The sequence below is a fragment of the Cynoglossus semilaevis genome, chromosome 19 (genome assembly GCF_000523025.1).
Source record: "Cynoglossus semilaevis isolate Cse_v1.0 chromosome 19, Cse_v1.0, whole genome shotgun sequence".
Classification (NCBI taxonomy): Eukaryota; Metazoa; Chordata; class Actinopteri; order Pleuronectiformes; family Cynoglossidae; genus Cynoglossus; species Cynoglossus semilaevis.
Window position 1 is genome coordinate 11,232,599 of NC_024325.1, and position 20,245 is coordinate 11,252,843.

General features: G+C 38.2%; 1 protein-coding gene and 2 pseudogenes across 1 annotated transcript; 2 read left to right on the forward strand and 1 right to left on the reverse strand.

Moving 5' to 3' along the window:
• The first annotated feature begins 1,802 nt into the window (after positions 1–1,802).
• LOC103395276 (solute carrier family 22 member 5-like) lies at positions 1,803–10,870 on the forward strand (annotated as a pseudogene).
• LOC103395277 (chromobox protein homolog 5 pseudogene) lies at positions 10,728–11,637 on the reverse strand (annotated as a pseudogene).
• Positions 11,638–12,018: 381 nt separating this feature from the next.
• LOC103395278 (vascular endothelial zinc finger 1-like) lies at positions 12,019–19,925 on the forward strand. Its single transcript, XM_008332935.3, has 5 exons — positions 12,019–12,136; positions 14,646–15,397; positions 16,690–16,759; positions 16,860–17,019; positions 17,314–19,925. Exons 1-5 carry the CDS (start codon positions 12,104–12,106, stop codon positions 17,679–17,681), a joined length of 1,383 nt encoding a protein of 460 aa, XP_008331157.1. The 5' UTR covers positions 12,019–12,103; the 3' UTR covers positions 17,682–19,925.
• Positions 19,926–20,245: the final 320 nt, after the last annotated feature.

Consider the following 20,245-nt stretch of genomic DNA (forward strand, 5'->3'; position numbering starts at 1 on the left):
AAGTGGGTCTTGTAGACAGAAAATCCATTAAAACAAACCCTGTAATGCCATCGTGTGGTCATATATAATATTGCAAAATCGTTTTAATAGTTAAAAAGAATCGTACATTTTCAATATAACCTAGACATGACTGGCAACACTGCTGCATTTCTGCACAATCTGCACATCTGTCACCTTCTGTTCTGCCTTTACTCTTTTTTTATCTTCATTCCGATCGAATCTATTTGTTCATCCAGTGTAATGTTTAAATATAGATATGCAGGTCCTTGAAAGCACCATCACCATTTAATATTTAGCACGTAGGCCACTTTTATTTAGTATAGGTGTTTCATTTTAAAACGTTTTTTTTTTGTTAAAATGCAGTTCATCTATCATTATGATTTGGCTAAGTCATAATAAGTGATTCAACACATGATTGTGCAACTAGTTAGCCCAGCTAACCAGTTTTCCTGCAGGGTGTTCCTGCAGCTTAAATAAATGGCCCAACTATTTGTTTTTTGTGTGAAAATGTGTATAAATTAGCCATGTTAATGTAGTTCAATAGTTATATTATAAATAACTCGTGCAAATAAAACACTGAAGCCCTAAGGACGTGGCGCGGCTGTTCGTCAGCCAGCTGGGATCACGACACACCAGCTGCAGATCTCCTTGATTGGCACCTTTCCAGGTGATCGGTTGGTTGTTTCTTTTTCTTATTAAATGACACCGCACTGACCCCCAGGGTGGCGCTTTTAAGGCTCTTGACAAAGTAAATATGTGTGGTATTGGCGCCCCCTTGTGATGCACTGGCAACACTGTCCAGGATGTCTCCTGATGACTGCTGGGTTTAACTGGGCTCACCTGACTCTCTAACATCACCACCAAATACTACAATGAGTGTGGCTTGCGGGCCAACTGTGGAGCTGCCTAATTGGCCTGTAAATGGGCTGCATTTCTGTTAGCCATTAAGGCAATTTTTGTACTTTTGCTGTTGAAGCGATAGGTTTATCAATAACAGGAAAGATTAGATCCCTCAGGTTCTTGATTTACCTTAGTTGCTGGTGCTTAGTCATCTATATTTAAAAAGGAAAATTTTGTTTTGAGCACTTATTTGAATTTGTCAAACTGGAAATGGTATTTTATATTGGTATACATAGTGTTTTTGTTTCTAATAAAGGACACCTTGTTTTCCTCTGTGGAGTAAAAAGGTGTGGCAGGGAAACTCAAGGTTGTTTTCCTAATAACAACATAAATCTCTGCTATTGTTAGTCCTCGATCAGCCTCCTGCACATTCTTAGGGGAAGAACCATAAAACAGTAATTACAGGCTGTTGAAGAATTCACCAATCACTGCACCACACGTTTGTCCTGAGGTCATCAACAGATGTCTTCCAAAAAACAGGTCATGAGACAAAGTTAGGTCTGCGTGCCTAATTGTTACAACACACACCACAGCGGTTAGTGCTGACATGTCATATTCACGTGATATTCCTTATGGAGGAAGTTGAAGTGCATGGCAGGATGAAGAACAAGATTCTTCATTTAAGAGCTAGGTTCATTTGAAAATTCAATTTATCTGTTGAAGCTATTTTGTATCAGTTTTTGGGATGACACTGTCATGTAAAATAAGGTTGAAGATGAAAATGGAACTATTCCACCTGCAGACAAACAGAGTTAAAGAAGAAAAGGAGTGTGAGGCAAATTATTTGAACAACTGAATTAACAAATACTCAAAAGTTATATATATTTATATATATATATATATATATAAATCTTCAGTTAAGAAATTGGAAAATATAGACTGAAGGAGAGGCTGGGGTGAATTTTAATCATGTATCATCATCCAATTTCATTAAACTACTGATGGTAGGTCAATTATTCTAGATGGATTTCTAGAAATTATAATGTATTATTCAAAAAAAAAAAAAACAGAATTGTGCCAGATTCATGAAATGCATTTTTGCAAGAGGCTCACATTATAAGGTGACAGTAGATATGAAAAGGAAAACATGCAATGACAAACGGTCAAAGAAAGGTGGGACAAAAGACAACATACTGTACTGTAGTGTATGAATGACAGTCCTCGTCTGACGTGCCAGCCATTTATGAAGCAAACGTATGATTTAATCTGCCAAGTTTCCGTGAGGACACAACTCAAGTGTCAACTCATGTGACATGCCAAGGTGTGACTGGGATTAAACTCCTTTTGTCAGCATTTGTGCACAGCATACAGTACCTTAAACACAGAATCAATGGTAAATATTATATGAAGCAAAGAGTAACCTAGGGTGTTAACAGTTATGTTTAACATGAGCATGGAAAAACCAGTTTCTCGTATTTCCCGCTTTTCCAGAATCAGATCCCTCCTTCGTACAGTACTGTATTCAGGTACAATAGTGTCGCAGGATCAACATGAAAGTGCAAACTATCAAACCTCTAAAACCTAATGGATGACCTGTGTCAACCCGTCATCATCCTGGACAATGATAGGTTTAAACCAAAAAAAAAAAACCAAAAAAAAAAACCAATGCATTTGGGTGACAGAAATGACACAGACACCTGTGTGTATTTGTTGAGTAAAACTGAAGAAAACACTCACTTTCCTGCTATTTTTTGTCCACTCGACAGTAGAGCAGTGGACGCAGAGAAAAGTTCATTTAGATGTAACTAAACTATTTAGATGTAACTAAACTATGTTTAAAACGTGGGTGGTTTTAAATGAGGTTTAATTGTCTTGCTCGTTCCACGTGAACAGATGGGCGTGGAGAATGGTCCCACTCAAGTCCTTTACTTCCTTCTCTCTCTCTTTATCCGTAGTTTCCATCCTGTTTGCAGACACAACAGAATACCTCTAGGAGACAGGTTGTGATAATGAAGCATTATGCAGAGACTGTGGCTTTCCTGGGACAGTGGGGACGTTTCCAACAGGTGGTCTTCTTCCTCCTGTGCGCCAGCATTGTCGCTAATGGCTTTGGTGCGTTCACGCTCGTCTTCCTGACGGACACACCGCGTCACCACTGCAGGGTACCTGACGTTAATTTAACTGAAGACTGGCGCAATTTCACCATTCCGTTCGAGGTGAGAGTTTGGACGAGGGAACCCTCCCTTTGTTTTCATCATTACGCACAGAAGACGATATCGTTTATGTTGTTATTCTTACCTTTTATGCTAATATTACAGATTATTAGACTAGTTTATTTTTAAAAGCTTCCTTTAATTAACGCGCACAGAAAATATTTTTCGGTTTGCAGCCGAATGTGAAGCTGCTGGGATGAGAATCAGTCCCTCTAAATCCGAAGTCCTAGGTTCTCGACCGGTAAAATGTGGCTTGCACCCTCCAGGTCGAGGGAGTGATTCTGCCTCAGGTGGAGTCGTTGAAGTATTTTGGAACGTGAGATTGACAGGTGGGTCGGTGCAGCGGCCGATGTAATGCGTCTGGTGTGGTGAAGAAGGAGCTCTCGATTTATCGGTCAATCTACGTTCCTATACCCTCACGTATGGTCCTAAACTTTGGGTCATGACCGAAAGAACTAGTTCCCGGATACAAGCGGCTGAAATGAGATTTCTTTGCATGGTGGCAGGGTGCTCCCTTTGAGAGAGGGGTGAGGGAGAAGCTGCTCTTCCTCTCCATAATTTTGTAATATTGTTTTGTTTTTTTAAGTGTGATTGATTGCTTTTCTTTTTGAGCTACTTTGGAATTTAAATTGTCAGTGTTGTCCTATTTCCTCATTTGAATACCTTCAACATGCAAATCTGAGTGGCTTCAAGTGCTGGTTAAAGATGCATGTCAATGTAAACGGAGTTGCAGCTGATGCAAGGTCATGTCGTGACTGCACACATCACAACGGTGTGTTGTCAGGACACAACACCCTGCTCCTCCATACCTGGTGACAGCCAGCCAAGTGTTGGAGAGAGAGAACATTTCTCAATTTCTCTCTAACTTAATGAATATTGTGGAACTTTAAGGTGGTGGATGGGAAACAGGAGCTCAGCAGATGCAGCAGATACCGACTGGATGTGATCAGAAACCTCTCTGCTCAGGGATACGTTCCCAGCAGGGACGTCAGCCTCACTGACCTGGAGCAGGAGGGCTGTGTGGATGGGTGGGTGTACAGCACTGACATCTATCAGTCCACCGTAGTCTCCGAGGTGAGTCTGTCTGTGTATGAGAAAGGCACTTGGTAATGTTGACATGGAAATGATTGTGTCTATAAATATTTCATTTCTCAATCCTTGAAAATTTTAACTCCACATTGGTTTTTTTATTTATTTTTGTTTCCAGTTTGACCTTGTCTGTGGTGATGAGTGGAAGCAGCCCTTTACTTCCACAGTTTACTTTGTGGGAAGCTTGATGGGTTCGTTCTTGTCAGGAAAGCTCTCAGACAGGTACTAACTTAAAAGTCAAACCTTTAAATATATTACATACAACACGTGTAACTACATTAAAATTGCTTATTTTAGATGACATCCATAAAGAAAATACATAAGGCTAACTGTGGAGAAACAACCTGAAGACTGCCTGTCTGCATCATTATACATTAGAGCGGGGGGAGGGGGCAAGCATAAGCAATACAGTTCACCTTGAAGGTCCAGTTGTAACTGTAAGACTGTATACCTGTAACTACTCCATAACATATTAATACATGTTTTTTGCAACTGATCATTTATTCAAGTTACAAATATTGTACAAATATAGTACATTGCTCTGTGTAATAAAATATGAATTTATCAAGTGAAGAAAACTCAGGAGCATGAACATATTGCTTACTGAACTTACTGAGCGGGCCGTATTTGGGCCTTGTCCTTAATCAACCTTAAACATTGCTTTCCAGACATTTGCAATTCGAGTCATTAAACTAAACTCACAAAACCACTGGTTTTGCATATTGCACAACTATGAGCAACATTCATTCAGTGGTGCTTGTATAATCACTCACTATACACAGTGTCTTAGACACTTTCTAAAGTAAACTGTTTATTATTCATCTCTGTTTCTTTTTTTAACATCCCTATAGGTTTGGAAGGAAACCTGTCCTCTTTGTGACCATGGCACTCCAGGCAGTTTGCACCTTTCTTCAATCCTACTCTAACTCGTGGCTCCTGTTCACCATCCTCCTGTTTATTAGTGGTTTGGGGCAGGTATCCAACTACGTAGCAGGTCTAGTGCTAGGTAAATATCAAAGATAATGAATCATCCTCCCATGGTTTTGTCAGAATTAAAATCAATCAATAACACAATAACAATGGAATCTACAATTATGCGTTTAGCAGACAACTTAACCCAAGCTACTTACATGATGAGGAATAAATAAAAGTTTCCATTAGTGCTTGAACCCAGGACCTTTTGTGCGTAAGGCAAACATAACTGCAACATTATAGAACCACACTTGGTTTCCAGCTAAAAACAAAATCAGTAAATTAATTTACCAAACAAAATGAATTACCAAAAATTGAAGGATTGTCAAGATGCTAATGTAATCTCAGTAACTAAAGATACTGGTTGGTGATTTTTTTTTTTTCAATGTTAAAAGTGTGACCTCAAAATTGTGAAGCAATTTGAACAATCGAACAATACTGGCATCTGATGTTCCTTCATGATCTGACCTGTGAAGTCAGAGTTGTTTGTCAACAGCTCCAAATCTGCTCTGTGATTACAAATCTTAGTTTCTTGGTGCTGAATGTTCAGAGATGTGTATTTAATGGAAGCAGAATGAAATTTATTAGATTGATCACATTCACTTTTAGTTTTTTAAGTGAAAGACAAGGACAACACTCTAATACTAAAGTAATGCAAGTAGTGCAAAAATAAATTGTTTCTAAATGCAAATTTCTCACAACCGATTTCTCTCTGTCTGTGCAGGAGCAGAAATCCTGACCGGCCACGTGCGAGTCCTTTACTCCTCTTTGGGAACCTGTTTTGGCTTTGCTGTTGGTTACATGATGCTGCCTGTATTCGCATACTTTATTAGAGACTGGCGTAATCTCCTGTTGGCTTTGGCAGTAGTGGGCGCTGTCTACCTCCCCTTCTGGTGGTAAGTTGTGAATCTAGAAGAATTGTATTAGGTACGCACCTGTTTATTTTAGGTCTTGGTGTAGACATGTCAACTTCAGTTGAGCTGTGACGGCAGAAAATTATATTATTATGTTGATAATAAATTATTATTATTATAATGAACGTTATGAGTGAAATGTTGCCAAAAATGCTCAATGTATCAAATAATATACAATGAATATTTCAATTTGTTTTAATTAACATCAAAACCACACTGCTGCAGTAACTGAAATGACTACCGGCAAAATAACCGCCCACATGCTCCGTCTAATATTCAAATTAGTGTTTACAGAGTTTATTGAAACCAGACAGGGAGTTCCCCTACGTGTCGAAGCAGGTAAATATTTTAATTCAATGCTTACCATGAAACTGCCTTCCTGAACAATGACAGAAGTTCTCCCTATAAAACACACAAGGACATGAGGTACACCTGTGCAGAAAATTATAACAATAATCATTGTTGTAATTACAGCAGTTAATACAATGATAATTATGAAATATGTGTGGTGTAAATATAATTATTTAAATTTCTAACATTCCAAGACGTCTTTGTGGCAGGTTGATACCAGAGTCTCCTCGTTGGCTACTCTCTCATGGCAGAGTGGAAGAAGCCGAGGCCATCGTGAGAAAAGCTGCGAAATGGAACAAATGTCAGGCTCCAATGGAAATCTTTGCAGATTACTGTGTAAGTGGACAGACGGGTGTCTGGTGTTTTAGTTGCCTTTAAGTGCATTTTTATTTAAAAATAAATGAATGCAATTATTGTTGTTAATTGTTATAAATTACCAGTCACTTACGGACTCAAATTACACCTACAAAAAAATTACGTAGATGGTTCAATGAGGCATAAAATCTGCATCAGTGTTCGCTTGGTCTGGCCTTATCACGTTCTCAGTAAAGCTTTCAGGGGTACGGCCTATGACCTAACACCTGTTTAGGTTCAAGTTTAACCCCAGAAGGCCATTCAAGTCGAGGTTAAAGCACCCAGCCTCTGAATGCACATTTTTGTGTGCACTCAGAAGCTGGGTCAACTTCAAGAAATCTAAATCTCATATATACATAGATATATCTATGTATATATATGTTTTGTTTTTTTTCATGGAAATAGCCATTCGTTTTTTTGATCTTTCAGGATAATAAGTCAAAGACACCCTTGAAGGAAAAATACGGTGTCTTCGATCTGCTGAGGACAAGCAACATCAGAATCACGACACTCATTCTCTCCTTTGTGGCGTTAGTGTTATTTACTTGCCATTTATTCAATTATCTAGACCAGGGGTGTACCTAAAACTTCAAAATACCTTTAAATAACAAAAAGTCCATGTTTTCCCATTTGTTTTCATGCAAAGAAGTACAAGTATGTTAGAAAAATCTTCATATTTAATGAAATATAATTTCCCTAATCTGACCATGAAGTGTTTGTGTGTTTTTCAAACGTCTTCAAATGTCATCAAGTGGGCCAGATTGAACCCCCTAGTGGGCTGGATTTGGCCCACGGGTCATATTTTTGACACCACTGATCTAGACTGTCATCATATAATATGACTGCATTCATGTTTTTGCACAGCCATAGTGTATGTCTTGTTGACATGAAGTGAGAGTAAAAGAGGCATTTTATATTAGTAGTATAGTAGTATTAGTAGTAGTAAAATGTACATGTAGTGTAGGCTGGGATCCATGAATTGGGACGTGGTGTTAAATCCTATTTTAAATTTCACATTCAAATTCCAGGGTACTCTATTATGATTTTAATTACTACCTCTTGTGTGTAGGTTTACTATAACCACTGGATACTTTGCCCTCTGCTACAACACACCTCAGCTCCATGCTAATCCATACCTCAGCTGCTTCATCTCAGCAGTTACAGAGCTTCCTGCCTACATCTCCTGTTGGTTGGCACTGCGATTCTGGCCCAGACGACTGTCTCTTATTGCTGCCTTACTTGTTGGAGCAGTGTCACTGTATTCTATTCAACTGGTGCCTAATGGTAAGACTGAATCTGACTTTAAAATTCTGACATGTAACACAAGAAAACCAAACAGTAAAAGATTCAATACAACCTTTAACTGTAGTACAACAATTTATATTCTTTACCTGATCAAAGTATTGTAGTGTTGTTTATTTAAATTGTTTTTTAATGCTATCATATACTTGGAATAAAGAAATGTTTCCCTAAGAACCATAAAGGACACGATAAAACACTTAATTAGTGTTAATATACACTATATAATATATATTATATATATTATAATAATATATATATACTATAGAATAGTATATATATATCATATATATAAATCATATATATATCATTATATAATATATACTATATATTATATATAATATATATTAATAGTCAGTTAATATACTTTTCAGGCTATTTATTTTAATATATATATAAAAAAAATCACAATAATTGCATATTTTATTTATTGCCTAAGCGTTTTCTCTCTTTTTTTCTTACATTAGATAGATAGTTGATCCTAGGCTGGAATATTTTGTTAAATATATTTTGTTAAAGTTTTTAACCCTGTGATGTGCTAGGTATCTACACTGCTGGTGTAACAGCTGGATTTCCCTGGTTTAGGATTAGTGAAGTATTTTCCAACAGAAAGCACACGTTTTAAAACTTGATTTGAACTTGACATTATTATTATTTTCATTCAGGTCAAGCCTTTGTCAAATGACTCATTTCCCTGCAGCTGTCCTCATTGTCAAATATGTCTAAGTACTTGGTTTTGTACAATAGAACAAAGCTGAAAAAGGTTCTGTTTGAAACTCCTAATTTAGGGTAAAAGCAAGGTGCGGCTGTGTGCGCACTGTGTTTACACAAGACGTGTCCATTTGTCAAGACTATGTCTGTCTCCTCTTAATTTAGCAGAAAAGAAAACATCCTTTATCTTTCAGATCTACCACATCTGTCTCTTTCATTGGAGATGTTGGGTAAATATGGTCTCACCACTGCCAGCTCTATGATGTTTGCCTGACTGAGCTTTACCCAACGCCACTCAGGAACACGGCGACAGGGGCAACAGGGACCATCTCCAGACTGGGAAGCTGCCTCGCTCCACCTTTGTTAAAACTGAGTGCGATGGAATGTCAATGACCTGAGATTCTTCACACACATCCAAAAACATGTTATAGAGATGTATCTTTTAAGGCCCATTTGTTTTTTTAGGAATCTACTTCAAGTTCCTTCCTTATATCATCCTGGGAACTGTGTCCCTCTTGGCAGCCTTGTCTACCTTCTTCATGCCAGAGAGTTTTCAAAAACCTCTGCCTGAAACGATTGAACAGATGCAAAATAGCAAAAGGTATTACTTTGGCACATTTCATGTCGTGTCATCTCTGTCAAAGGTATTATCTTTTTAAATTGTTTCTTTTTTAGGCACCAAATCATGTTGTCACAAGTCTGTCAGGCATCTCAAACGTCTCTGACACATCATATAGGCTTTTCAACACCCAAATGTTAACATTTTAGGGCAGAGCCAAATGAAATTATTTGCCCTAGAACTTTACACTCTATTTGTATTCAAAATCCAAAATGTACCCATCAACAATCTATATTTATTATAATCTATATTTATGTTTAAGTATTGAAATTATCAACTTAATGAAACTACTCTTTTTATTTGTTTAATTTCTGTGTACAAGGATACTTTTTCTGATGATACTTTCCTGTTTATAGGGTTTTTTCATTAGGAATCAGGCATTATAGTCCTGTCAGTTCCAGAAGGCCACGTCTAACTCGTACTGTTTTTCTTTACAGGTTAAAGTTTGCATGTATCGGTGAAAAGAAAAAAATCTGTGCTGATGGAATGACCTCACGTTCCATTGCCATCATCTAGGATAGGTTGTTCACACTCACACGCACTTTACATAATCTGATTAGATATTGGGTTTTTGATTTTACTAGTTTCTGAGTATGAGGGTTGTTATGGTTTTGAATTTTTTCAGACAATTAAAAAAAAATTAAATATAATCTTATAATTATTTAAATGTTTCTCCTCATTTACAGGCTGGCAATCCTCCTTAAAACACTAATCATTCTACTTTATGTAGAATATCACTCCTACAATAATGCAGTATTAAGTCTATCATGTTTACCTTTTTTTAGATGAAAAAATATAAAAATGTAGACTGGAAATACACCATTTTTGTATGATTTTGTAGCTGTTTATAACATGGTATTTGTTGTTGTGAATGCCCAACAAGTCAAATTCAGATTTTATTTATTTTCAGTGTTTAATGGATCTATTGAACTGAACGGACTTGTAGGTTCTTGTTGTGCTGCCTTTTTTGCTCAATTTCTAAGGGTGTTATAGATTTTCTTGCTACCTAACGTCGTCTTGCCCCCTGGTGGTATGTTGCTCTCATTACAGGAAAATGTATTTTGTTTATTTATTAAAAAAATACAACTTTTATTCTGCCTCGTACACATTGCTTAAGTTGGATGTTTTTAAATTAAATATACTTTACTTTATTATTTATTTTTTCCTGATACACCATTGTCTTCAAATACCCCCAAAGGCATCAAAGATATAGAGATCTTATGAGTTTTGCCACAGCATCATGTGTGATATTTGTTCTAATTTTTCTGTTAAACGCATTTGCAACCATCCAACTGCTTCCTGAACCGGCCCTTTCATTAAGTTCACAATTACTGCCCAATTTACAAACCAAACAAATAAAAAATGTGCTTTTATCTTATTTATTTAAACAAAATGTAATCTAGAAAATTATTTGAATCTGTCTACTCCACAATCATTTATTACTAAAAAGCTATGTTTATATTACAAACTGCACCTAACTAAACAGTACATTTTGGTCTTGATCTACACAAAGTGATTTGTCTACATATATAGCGAGGTCCTAACAGTGAATTCTTATCAGCTTGCAGCACATTATTATTGTTCTTGGAGTGAACTGGGATCCAGTGATCTCTGAGGTGATGCACTCGTTGTTTCCTCCTTTTTGTCATCATCTTCATGCCAGGTAAGGCGTTCCTCATAGAAAGCTATGACAATCTGTGGACACTTGTGATTGGCCTCCTTGGCAAGGACAAGGTCAGCTTCATCAGACTCTTTCCATTTCATGAGAAACATTAGTTCCCCAGTAGAATCAGTTGCTCCAATGATCTTCTCAGGCCTTAGACCCCTTTCAAAACCGCGGGCAACAAGAATGGCCTCCTCTTTTTTCTTTTTTGCTCTACTCTCAGCTTCCTCCTCATCTGGGCTTCTTTTATTTGGGTCCTTAGCTCCTTTACTGTTCACTGTGGCACTGTTTTCCCCATTGCTGCTTTTCTTGTAGGTCTTCATGAACTCCGCAATAAGCTCCGGACACCCTAGATTCTTCTCTGGCTCCCATGTGTTGTATTTGTTCGAGTAGCCCTTCCATTTCAGAAAAAACTCCACTCTGCCTTTTGTTACCCTTCTGTCTAGAACCTTCTCCACCGTAAATTCTTCTTCCCCCTTTTCGGTACATTGTGTCTCCTCTTCTTGAGACTTTTTGCCCATTGTCGAGTTAGCTGTTTTGCTCTTTGCTTCAGCAGTCCAGAAATACTCTTCTCTTTCGTCTGCTGACTGTCTGTGCCGACCTGTTTTCAACAGTAATGCCGCATGCAAAAAAACGTATCCGTAAAAATACTTAAAATATGCTTCCGTATATAAAGTTCTACATTATATTTCCACAAAATAAATGACGAACTGTCTGATGTATTGCTCAAAAGCCCACCGCATGCGAAAATGTAACAATGCGCTGCCAGGGAGCACGCAAGGGACCAAAAGGGGTGTTTACAAATTTGAATTATACAACGGAATCCCGAGTACGAAAAAACAATTAGTGGGATATGTGATACAAATAGATTTCATTTTAAATTCTTAATTTCATTACTTCAATTGCATAGATCGCAACATAGTTCTTTACCACAGGGCATTATTAACCCCCCTAAACCCTTAACAATACGTAAAATGGTTCAGTCGTTGAGGTCACCGGAAGTTGTTTCAGCTGCCATGTTTGGCTGCTTTGTTGTAGGCTTTTTATCAGCTTTCCTACAGAATTACCAAGTGTGGAAATGGAGCCGAGCTGGAGTACGTTTCTTTTTCAAGTAAGTTGAATCACTGAGAGTGAAAGTACATTATCATGTCAAACATCCCATCTCGACGCATATGTTTCCTCAACTGGCGGTAAAGACTGTTTGTTTTAAACCATTTATGCTACGCTGAAGTAACCAAGCAAAACAATGGTATATGTATTCAGGCTTCCAGCTGTGAGGCTCGGGATGACGCTAGAACAAAAAATCTAATCTACCCAACGAGTGTTTTGTGAAATATGTCTTGTGGGTTAATATTACGACTTTAGGCATGTGCGTGACAGCGAATGTGATTTTTAAGTAAGTTTCCAAGTCGAATGCAGCAAAACATGTAGACGCCACAGCACCGTTACAATCGAGGCGGGCACGGTTTTCCCCGCTAAAGGCTTTGATGGGATCCTGATTATCAATGGACTGAAATATAACCCTTTAAAGTAAATTGTTTAATTTTAAGAATACATTTTGCTTCGAGGTTATAGCTGTATATGTTATTAATGCTCGAATAGGCGCGCACTTGGTAAGAAGCTGCTGAGATTTACTCAACGAGTCCGTTGTAAACTTTCCTCAGCCGAAGCCGGTTGGACTGCAACTAGCCATGTTAGCTAATGATGTTTAGACTGCCTCTACTTAATTTAACCACGAACTCGACTCAATTTCGGTCAAGGCCGACATAACAAGCTTTAACTCGGTGTATATTTTAAAGCCGAGCACGGCTGCCTATTACTCTTAACTATTTATGCCGTTGACCGCGGCTGAAAGGAATTTGAACTATGCACATATCAGCAGCTAACACGAAGAAGCAGAGTTGAAATTAGCAGCCACATTACGCAATTTTGTGGATATTCTTTTCACCCGACCGGCATGTGTGTTTGCAGCTGCTGGGCAGTGATTGCTTCGTTTAAATCTGTGTACTTTAATGATGGAAGGCTATTGTGCAGTGACATGAAACGTCTAATTTATTACTGCTCCCACTTTACATTGCCGTATCACGTGAATGTCAAATAAACAACCTGCAGTGTTTATGCGTATTGCAGTATTTTTTAACTGTCAGTTGTTGCAAGTTTTTCATCCACAAGTGTTTCAATCACAAGCAAGTCATATTTATACTTAGTCTGCGTGATATTTAGCAAAGTAACTGCAAGCTGTTTAAACAAAAAACGTGTCTGATGTCTCAAACATAATCTGATCCTGTCAACTATACATTTATAGTAATTGTATGCATATTTTGATATTACAGTTCTTTAACCCTTTTGTAAAAATAATAAATTGACACTTAATTGTGTCTCTTCACTATTTTGACAGGCAGATTGTGTCAATTATGTCACGTTGCATTTCAAACTCTTTGGTTTGTTAAATAAAACAGTTATCAGTGTAACAGTGTAAAGACCGATGGATTATAAGGCCTCAATTGTTGCCTGTCACATCTTTTAGCTCTTTTTCTTGCTGATGAAAAAGACCGATGGATTATAAGGCCTCAATAATCAATAATATTTAAGTAGTTTTAGAAAATGTGCAAGAAGAAATCTAATATTGAAAGAAAGCTTGTTGTTGAACATACGGTGTGAGTTTGGTCGTGGGACAGGACATATCTGAGCTACCTGAAAACTAATTCAGCAGGTGATTTGAGCTCATTTCACTGAAACAAGATGGTCCCAGACAGTAACACTTATGTTCCTTTTTCCCAGTCTAACATTATTATTGTGTCGTCACACTGTTAAGCAAAATTGAGCATTAAATTCAGTCAGTTGTTATTTAAAAAAATCTTTGGCAAACACGCATCGTGCATCATTTAAACCCATTGGCTCTGTTCAAGTCTACTGTGGCCCAGGGGTCACCACCTCCATTATGATATTGAGGTAGCAGCTACCTTCGCAGTTGAAATGGTGAAAGCTGCGTTGGAACACAGCTGCTTATAGACTACCTCTGACAAAAACACACTGTTGTTCAAACATTTTACAAAGATAATACATGGCTGGTATCACTTAGTTTAAACATAAAGAGCCCTCCTACAATTGTTTGGGTAGTCTTTGGGGGAGTTTCCACAACGTCTTCCTGCATATTTGGGTATAGTCGGGCATTAAGCTGAGTAGTGCATGGAGAAACAATGTCCCCGTTTCATGAATGAATGTGCTAAATCAGTAAAGATGAGCATACAAAGAACCCCTGCTAGGACCCAAGTGCATCACTGCTCAGATTAGTGTCTTTCACAATAGACTGGATGACATATGGAGGACACTGTGGTTCATTCTCCTTCTCTTACCCTGTCTGTCCAAATATTTTTCTTTTTTTTATTGCACCATTTTCTTAGTTGTTTTTTTTTTAATGATCAACAGTTTGTCAGAACACATTTGTCTCTGTCTTGGGCTGGCGACCTCACAAGTGTGTCCCTGCATTTATCCTAACCTGAGGTTAACTTTGGCTTTATCAAAAACATTTTTCAGATGAGGATGTCATGTCAACACCAGTGCCCATGGTTTATATTCTATAGAAAGTATAATATTTATTGCTACTTTTGTTTTATCAGCAGGCTAATGATGCACTCCACCACCAGCATCAGATGGCACACAACAGCCTGCTGCCACTTCTTAATGCAGGAACTGAGCAGGTTGACCAGAAGCCAATCCTACCCATTCAAATGGAACAGAAACCCCCTCCCAATGCTTCTGATGTCCTCAAAGATAACCTGGTGGGTGGAGGTTCACAGCCACCAGTGCCTGTGGTGAAGAAAGAACACAAAGCCAAAACACCATTTGTATGTGGCTACTGCAACAAAGCTTTCCGTGACAGCTACCACCTGCGACGCCACGAGTCCAGCCACACTGGAATCAAGATGGTTTCACGACCAAAGAAAACAGCCCAAACTGCCCCCACCATGGTACCGATGATCTCTACTGTACCAAACGAAAACAACGGCAACCCTTCCTACAACTCCACAGTAGTTGGCATCCTGTCTACAGCAACCACATCAGTGTCCTCGGGCACAGGCATGGTTATGGTATCACCAGCTATGGGTAATGTGCCACAGCAAAATGTTGTCAAGAAACCCCCCAAACCCGTCAAGAAAAACCATGGGTGTGAGATGTGTGGCAAAGCATTTCGTGATGTGTACCACCTCAATCGCCACAAGCTGTCCCACTCAGATGAGAAGCCTTTTGAGTGCCCCATCTGCCAGCAACGGTTTAAAAGGAAGGACAGAATGACCTACCATGTTCGTTCTCATGACGGTGGTGTTCACAAGCCTTACGTGTGTTCAGTTTGTGGGAAAGGATTTTCCAGGTAAGAATGACATTTTTGACATATGTGGTAACTTTCTTAGTTACTTTTGACATAAAATTGAGCTCCCATGGCCACATACAGAGACAAACAACCATTCCAACTCGCATTCATACGCATGCTCAGTTTCAAGCTCTAAATTTTAACTCGCTCATGAATATAGATTGGCAACCCCTATGTATTTGCTGAGCCTTAAGAGCTGGAAAGAGATTTAATGGGCAGATTTTATTACTGTTGTCAAATTCTTTGAACATTCCTCACACAGTTCTTGAAGCGGTGCATTCAAATTTTTGTTAGACCCAATCACTGTGTTGATTCGCTATCATGTCACAGAAATATAGTGAATTATAATAGTTGTAATGACTGTAATGGTTGGATCAGCAAATTGAATTGGTAGTAGGTTAAAAAAACACACTAACACCTCATTTACATAAATGCTTCCAAACAGTGATGTCAGGACGGGATTCATCAACATGCTGGAAAGTGGGAATGGCGACGAAGTAATGGGAAACTGAGTCACTACTTGATCCTTTGGCAGACCTCGTAAGGAGGCTTCTGCTGCTCTCTGTGACAGGCACACAAACATTTGATTCCAATTTATGGTACCACTACGAAAATTGATATATTCTAACATTCAACATTTGTGCATTCGGAAGAATCAAGCATCGTGAGGCATTCTGTTTGTCAGGCAATTGCCAGTGTGTTAGCCTTAGCTCATACTCTACAGGGCAACATGTTAGCTCACAGCCTCGCTAGCGTTAACATGCCCGCAGAGGAGGATTCCAGCCAAAAATACACTTTGGATGCTGCAATTAGAGGATAAAAGATGACTACGTGTCAGATTTGTGATGCTAATTGAAAGCTACATTTAAAGCACATGTACCTTGCATATCATTTTCTGTTTGACTTACAATGGCTAACAGCACCATGTTGCCAATGTTGGGTCCAACTGTGTGCTTTCAGGACATAGAAAGAAGTGCCAATATTGCTGTGCCTTATTTTATTATTATCATTATAAATTATCCGACAAGCTCAAATATAATTTTTCTATACTTGTCTGTACAATGAATTTAAAACCCATTTTGTCCTCACCTTTGCTTACGCTTTTTCCTGGAACCTGTATGCTAATTTGCATTAAATTTGTGTGTACTTCCATTCCTTCACTTAATTCACCTGCTGTGGGGTTTTTTTATATTCTGGGAGTAAGAATGAAAAATGTGTTGATCTGTGTGTACGCCTAAATGCATCACTGCTCAGAGATTAAATTATTGCTCTTTTGTGTTTTGTAAATCTAGGCCTGACCATTTGAGCTGTCACGTTAAGCATGTGCATTCCTCAGAGAGACCATTTAAGTGTCAAGTAACGGTAAGAATAACTTTTACAACCAAACAATAACGACTAATCTTTCTATCTATCTTCTTCTCTTAACTTTGTTTCACTAACTTTGTCTGCTGTGTTGTCACAGGCCTGTACGTCTGCTTTTGCTACTAAAGACAGATTGCGATCCCACATGATCAGACATGAAGGCAAAGTCACCTGTAGTATCTGTGGGAAAATGCTCAGTGCAGCCTACATCACCAGCCATTTAAAGACCCATGGACAGACCAACTTCAACTGTAATAAAGGTATGTCCCAAATGGCAACACTTGTTGAAAGTTAACATTTTAGTGACTGTTTCCTGCCCTGTATTTCTTTAAGGAAAACAATCTGGGTGATGTAAATACTTTTGAATTCTGCAAAAATGTGCTTGCACAGCACTGTGGATATTATCAAAGTACTCATTGTTATATTTCTATAAATAATGAAATACTAAATCTTTCTTTCTTGTATTGATGTCAGTAAACATGTATGACCTGCCAAAGTACACCTCCTTCTGTGTTACTGCAAAACTGACATCCAATACTTTTCTGTTTCTCCAGAGAGCAACGAGGTCTGCAACTCTGCCTCTGCCACACCTGTGACTGCCACTGCCCCCATTACCACGGCAATGAACCGAGGCCTCTCCAACAACAATGCCACTGTCACTATAGCTGCACAAATGAACATAAGCACCAACACAGTGAACATCACTTCTCCAGTCACTTTGCAGCATCCTGTGACCATCACCGGGCCTGTCAACATCACCTCCGTCAATATCCCAGCCACAGCACCCATGAATATTGCCCACCCTGTTGCAATAACGACCCCCATGCCTATGAATATAACCGGCCCCCTCAACATTGCCATGAGGCCGGTTGATAGCATGTCTTTTCTGTCTCAAGTTTTGCCCTCTTCGCCGCCCTGGTAAAAAGGAGAAGTAGAGAAGATAAGCGGTCTGAACGGGCCAGAGGAAAAAAGTGAAAGATGACAAAAGATCCTGTCACCTCGATGTGACATCCCTGCTCCTCCTGAACCCACTGTCCCTCATTGAAGTAAATATTTGTACTGTAAGCTCTGAGCAGCCTGACCAGTCACGTTCACGGCTCAGCTGTCAAGAGACATGACATATGACATGAGATTAAAGACTTGCATATGATTGGAGGAGGATTTCTCTTCAAATCAGGGGAACAGTCAGATTTCGTGTCGTCAGGTAGAATTATCAAACTGTGATTTTGTTCCATGGGAAGTGACAGATGAGTATTCCTCAAGCACACTTGAAGACAGTTAGGTTAAACAGGCCTTTTTTTGTAAAAAGGAGATGAAAAATGGACTGAAGCAATAACTACAAATTGCTGTTTTTAAGATCTCTCCTAAAGCCCACTAAGTCTTGCTTTTATGATTTTTGTTTTTTACATTAGCCATCTAAACACATTGAACAAAATGGTTCTAGTAAAAGGGACAGAAACTTTCACTTGAATGGAAGAGTATTTTTTCAGAGTGAATAGCTTTTCTTTTTTTTCATACATAGTTGGTATGCTCTTGAGGTACAACAACTAACTTGTACAGTTGTCATTGTGATGTATTTTCATGTCAGCCTTTTAGGTTTTTGTCCAGTGTTCAAGTGGACTCGTCAATGCTGTCCTCTTGACTATGAACAAATAATTTAGTACAGCGAAACAATGGTTTGTTTCTTCTTTTTTTTATCACTTTTTTTCTTAAAGAAGTGTTGCACTGAAAGCATATCCTACAGGTGAGTAGCAGCAGTATTATGAAAGGACAAATTGAATTGTCGTGATGTAGTGTGATGGCCAGCCGGCAGGTGACGGCTATTGCATGGGTAAGAAAGACTGGCTGTTTAGAGACGCATCTTAAGCCTGTTGCTGTTATCATAAAGGCAATTGATGGTTGACAGAAGCATCCAGTGTCAAAGTGAAGCCACAGACGTCTACAACTATTGATAGCTCCCTTCAAAAGTCACTCTGCATCAGAAGAAGTGTGTGGTAAATGTCCCCTGTTCACTCTTCAACATCCATAATGTTTACAAGTCTCATTTACAAGTTTGGGTTACTTTTCAAAAACGAAACACCTTCAATTTGTTAATTACAATCGTGGACCAATCATGTAATAGTCTCATCTGTTATTCATAGAGTAAGATCTTAATGTACAGAGTTGGTCCTGATGTGTTGAAGAAATATCCAGTCCAGTATTAATGGATAAATGATGATTTTTAGAATTTTCCATTCATGTGTAATTTATACCAAAAACAGAGCACGACCATTGAAGTTCACCTGAGCTACAGCGAGACAACTACAGTACGTCGGTTTCTTTATACTTGTCTGTTTAGGTGTCGGAATGTTTTGTACTTTGTTGCGCGTTTTTGTTACCTTAGCGGTGACACTTTAGAAAACCCTTGAGTCACGGCTGTGGACAAAGAACTGAATCATGCTTCCATTCAGAACAAGATGGCCAGCGATGACTTTGAATAGTTTTAATCCCCCTCTCCATCTGAGTTATCAGTAGTGTCAGTATCAGGTTAGAACTCAGAGGAGAGGTCAAGTCCATCAAAGTTAGGAACACGTTCCCAAACACTGACTTTCGACCATCAGTTAATAACAAAAAAAAGTGGTGTTTTAAAAGTGTTGCAGCTTTTTTTTAGTTGCTCTATTTTATTTTTTTTACTGAAAAAAAATGCAATGTGCATGTTCATCTTTCTTGCAAAAAGATTTGATAGGAACAAAGTGTCATTTGCTATTTTGTTGCTAAACTTTTACACTGACAACATGTCTGCCCAATATATTACAAAAACAATGTGTTGATGAAATGAAACATTTCTTGTGAAATTGATCGTGTCTCTTTATTTTTAAGGTGAAAAGGAAAATCTAGGACCCTTGTGAGAGCAGTTGAATGTATATCTTTGTACAATATCGTTTTAGTTCCAAGAATATGATAGTTACTATAGGTGTGAAAGATAGAATAACCTTTTTACAGACCTTTGTAATAGTACATTAACAACAGTAATTTTGTACATATACATGCAAAGCTTTCTGGTTAGCAGAAAGATGGAACATTCCTACTTTTTTTAATTAACGTTTGTTATGTTAAAACATAAACATCCGCAATGTTACGTGCCTTTTTTGGGTTGTCTAAATAAAAGAAAACTATCAAATGTTAATGGGTCAGGTACTGTTTATAATGGGACAGCAACTTTGGGGTTATCAGTGATAAGAAAATGCACTGTGTGATAAGTTAGTATGCACATGCTTTTATTTTTAGACTTTTAGAGCTGTTAATGTGTTAACTTTGTTTAATCAATCAATCTGTGTATTCAGAACAGTTCAGCAACTGTGTTTTTGAATAAATGATAATAATAATAATAGTTTTACTGGACATTGTACGTACGAATGTGTGTGCTAACATACACCACAGCCAGGCAAGGCAGGAATCGAATCAATGATCTTCTAAAATAGACCCGATTCTCTTTTCGTGTTCACT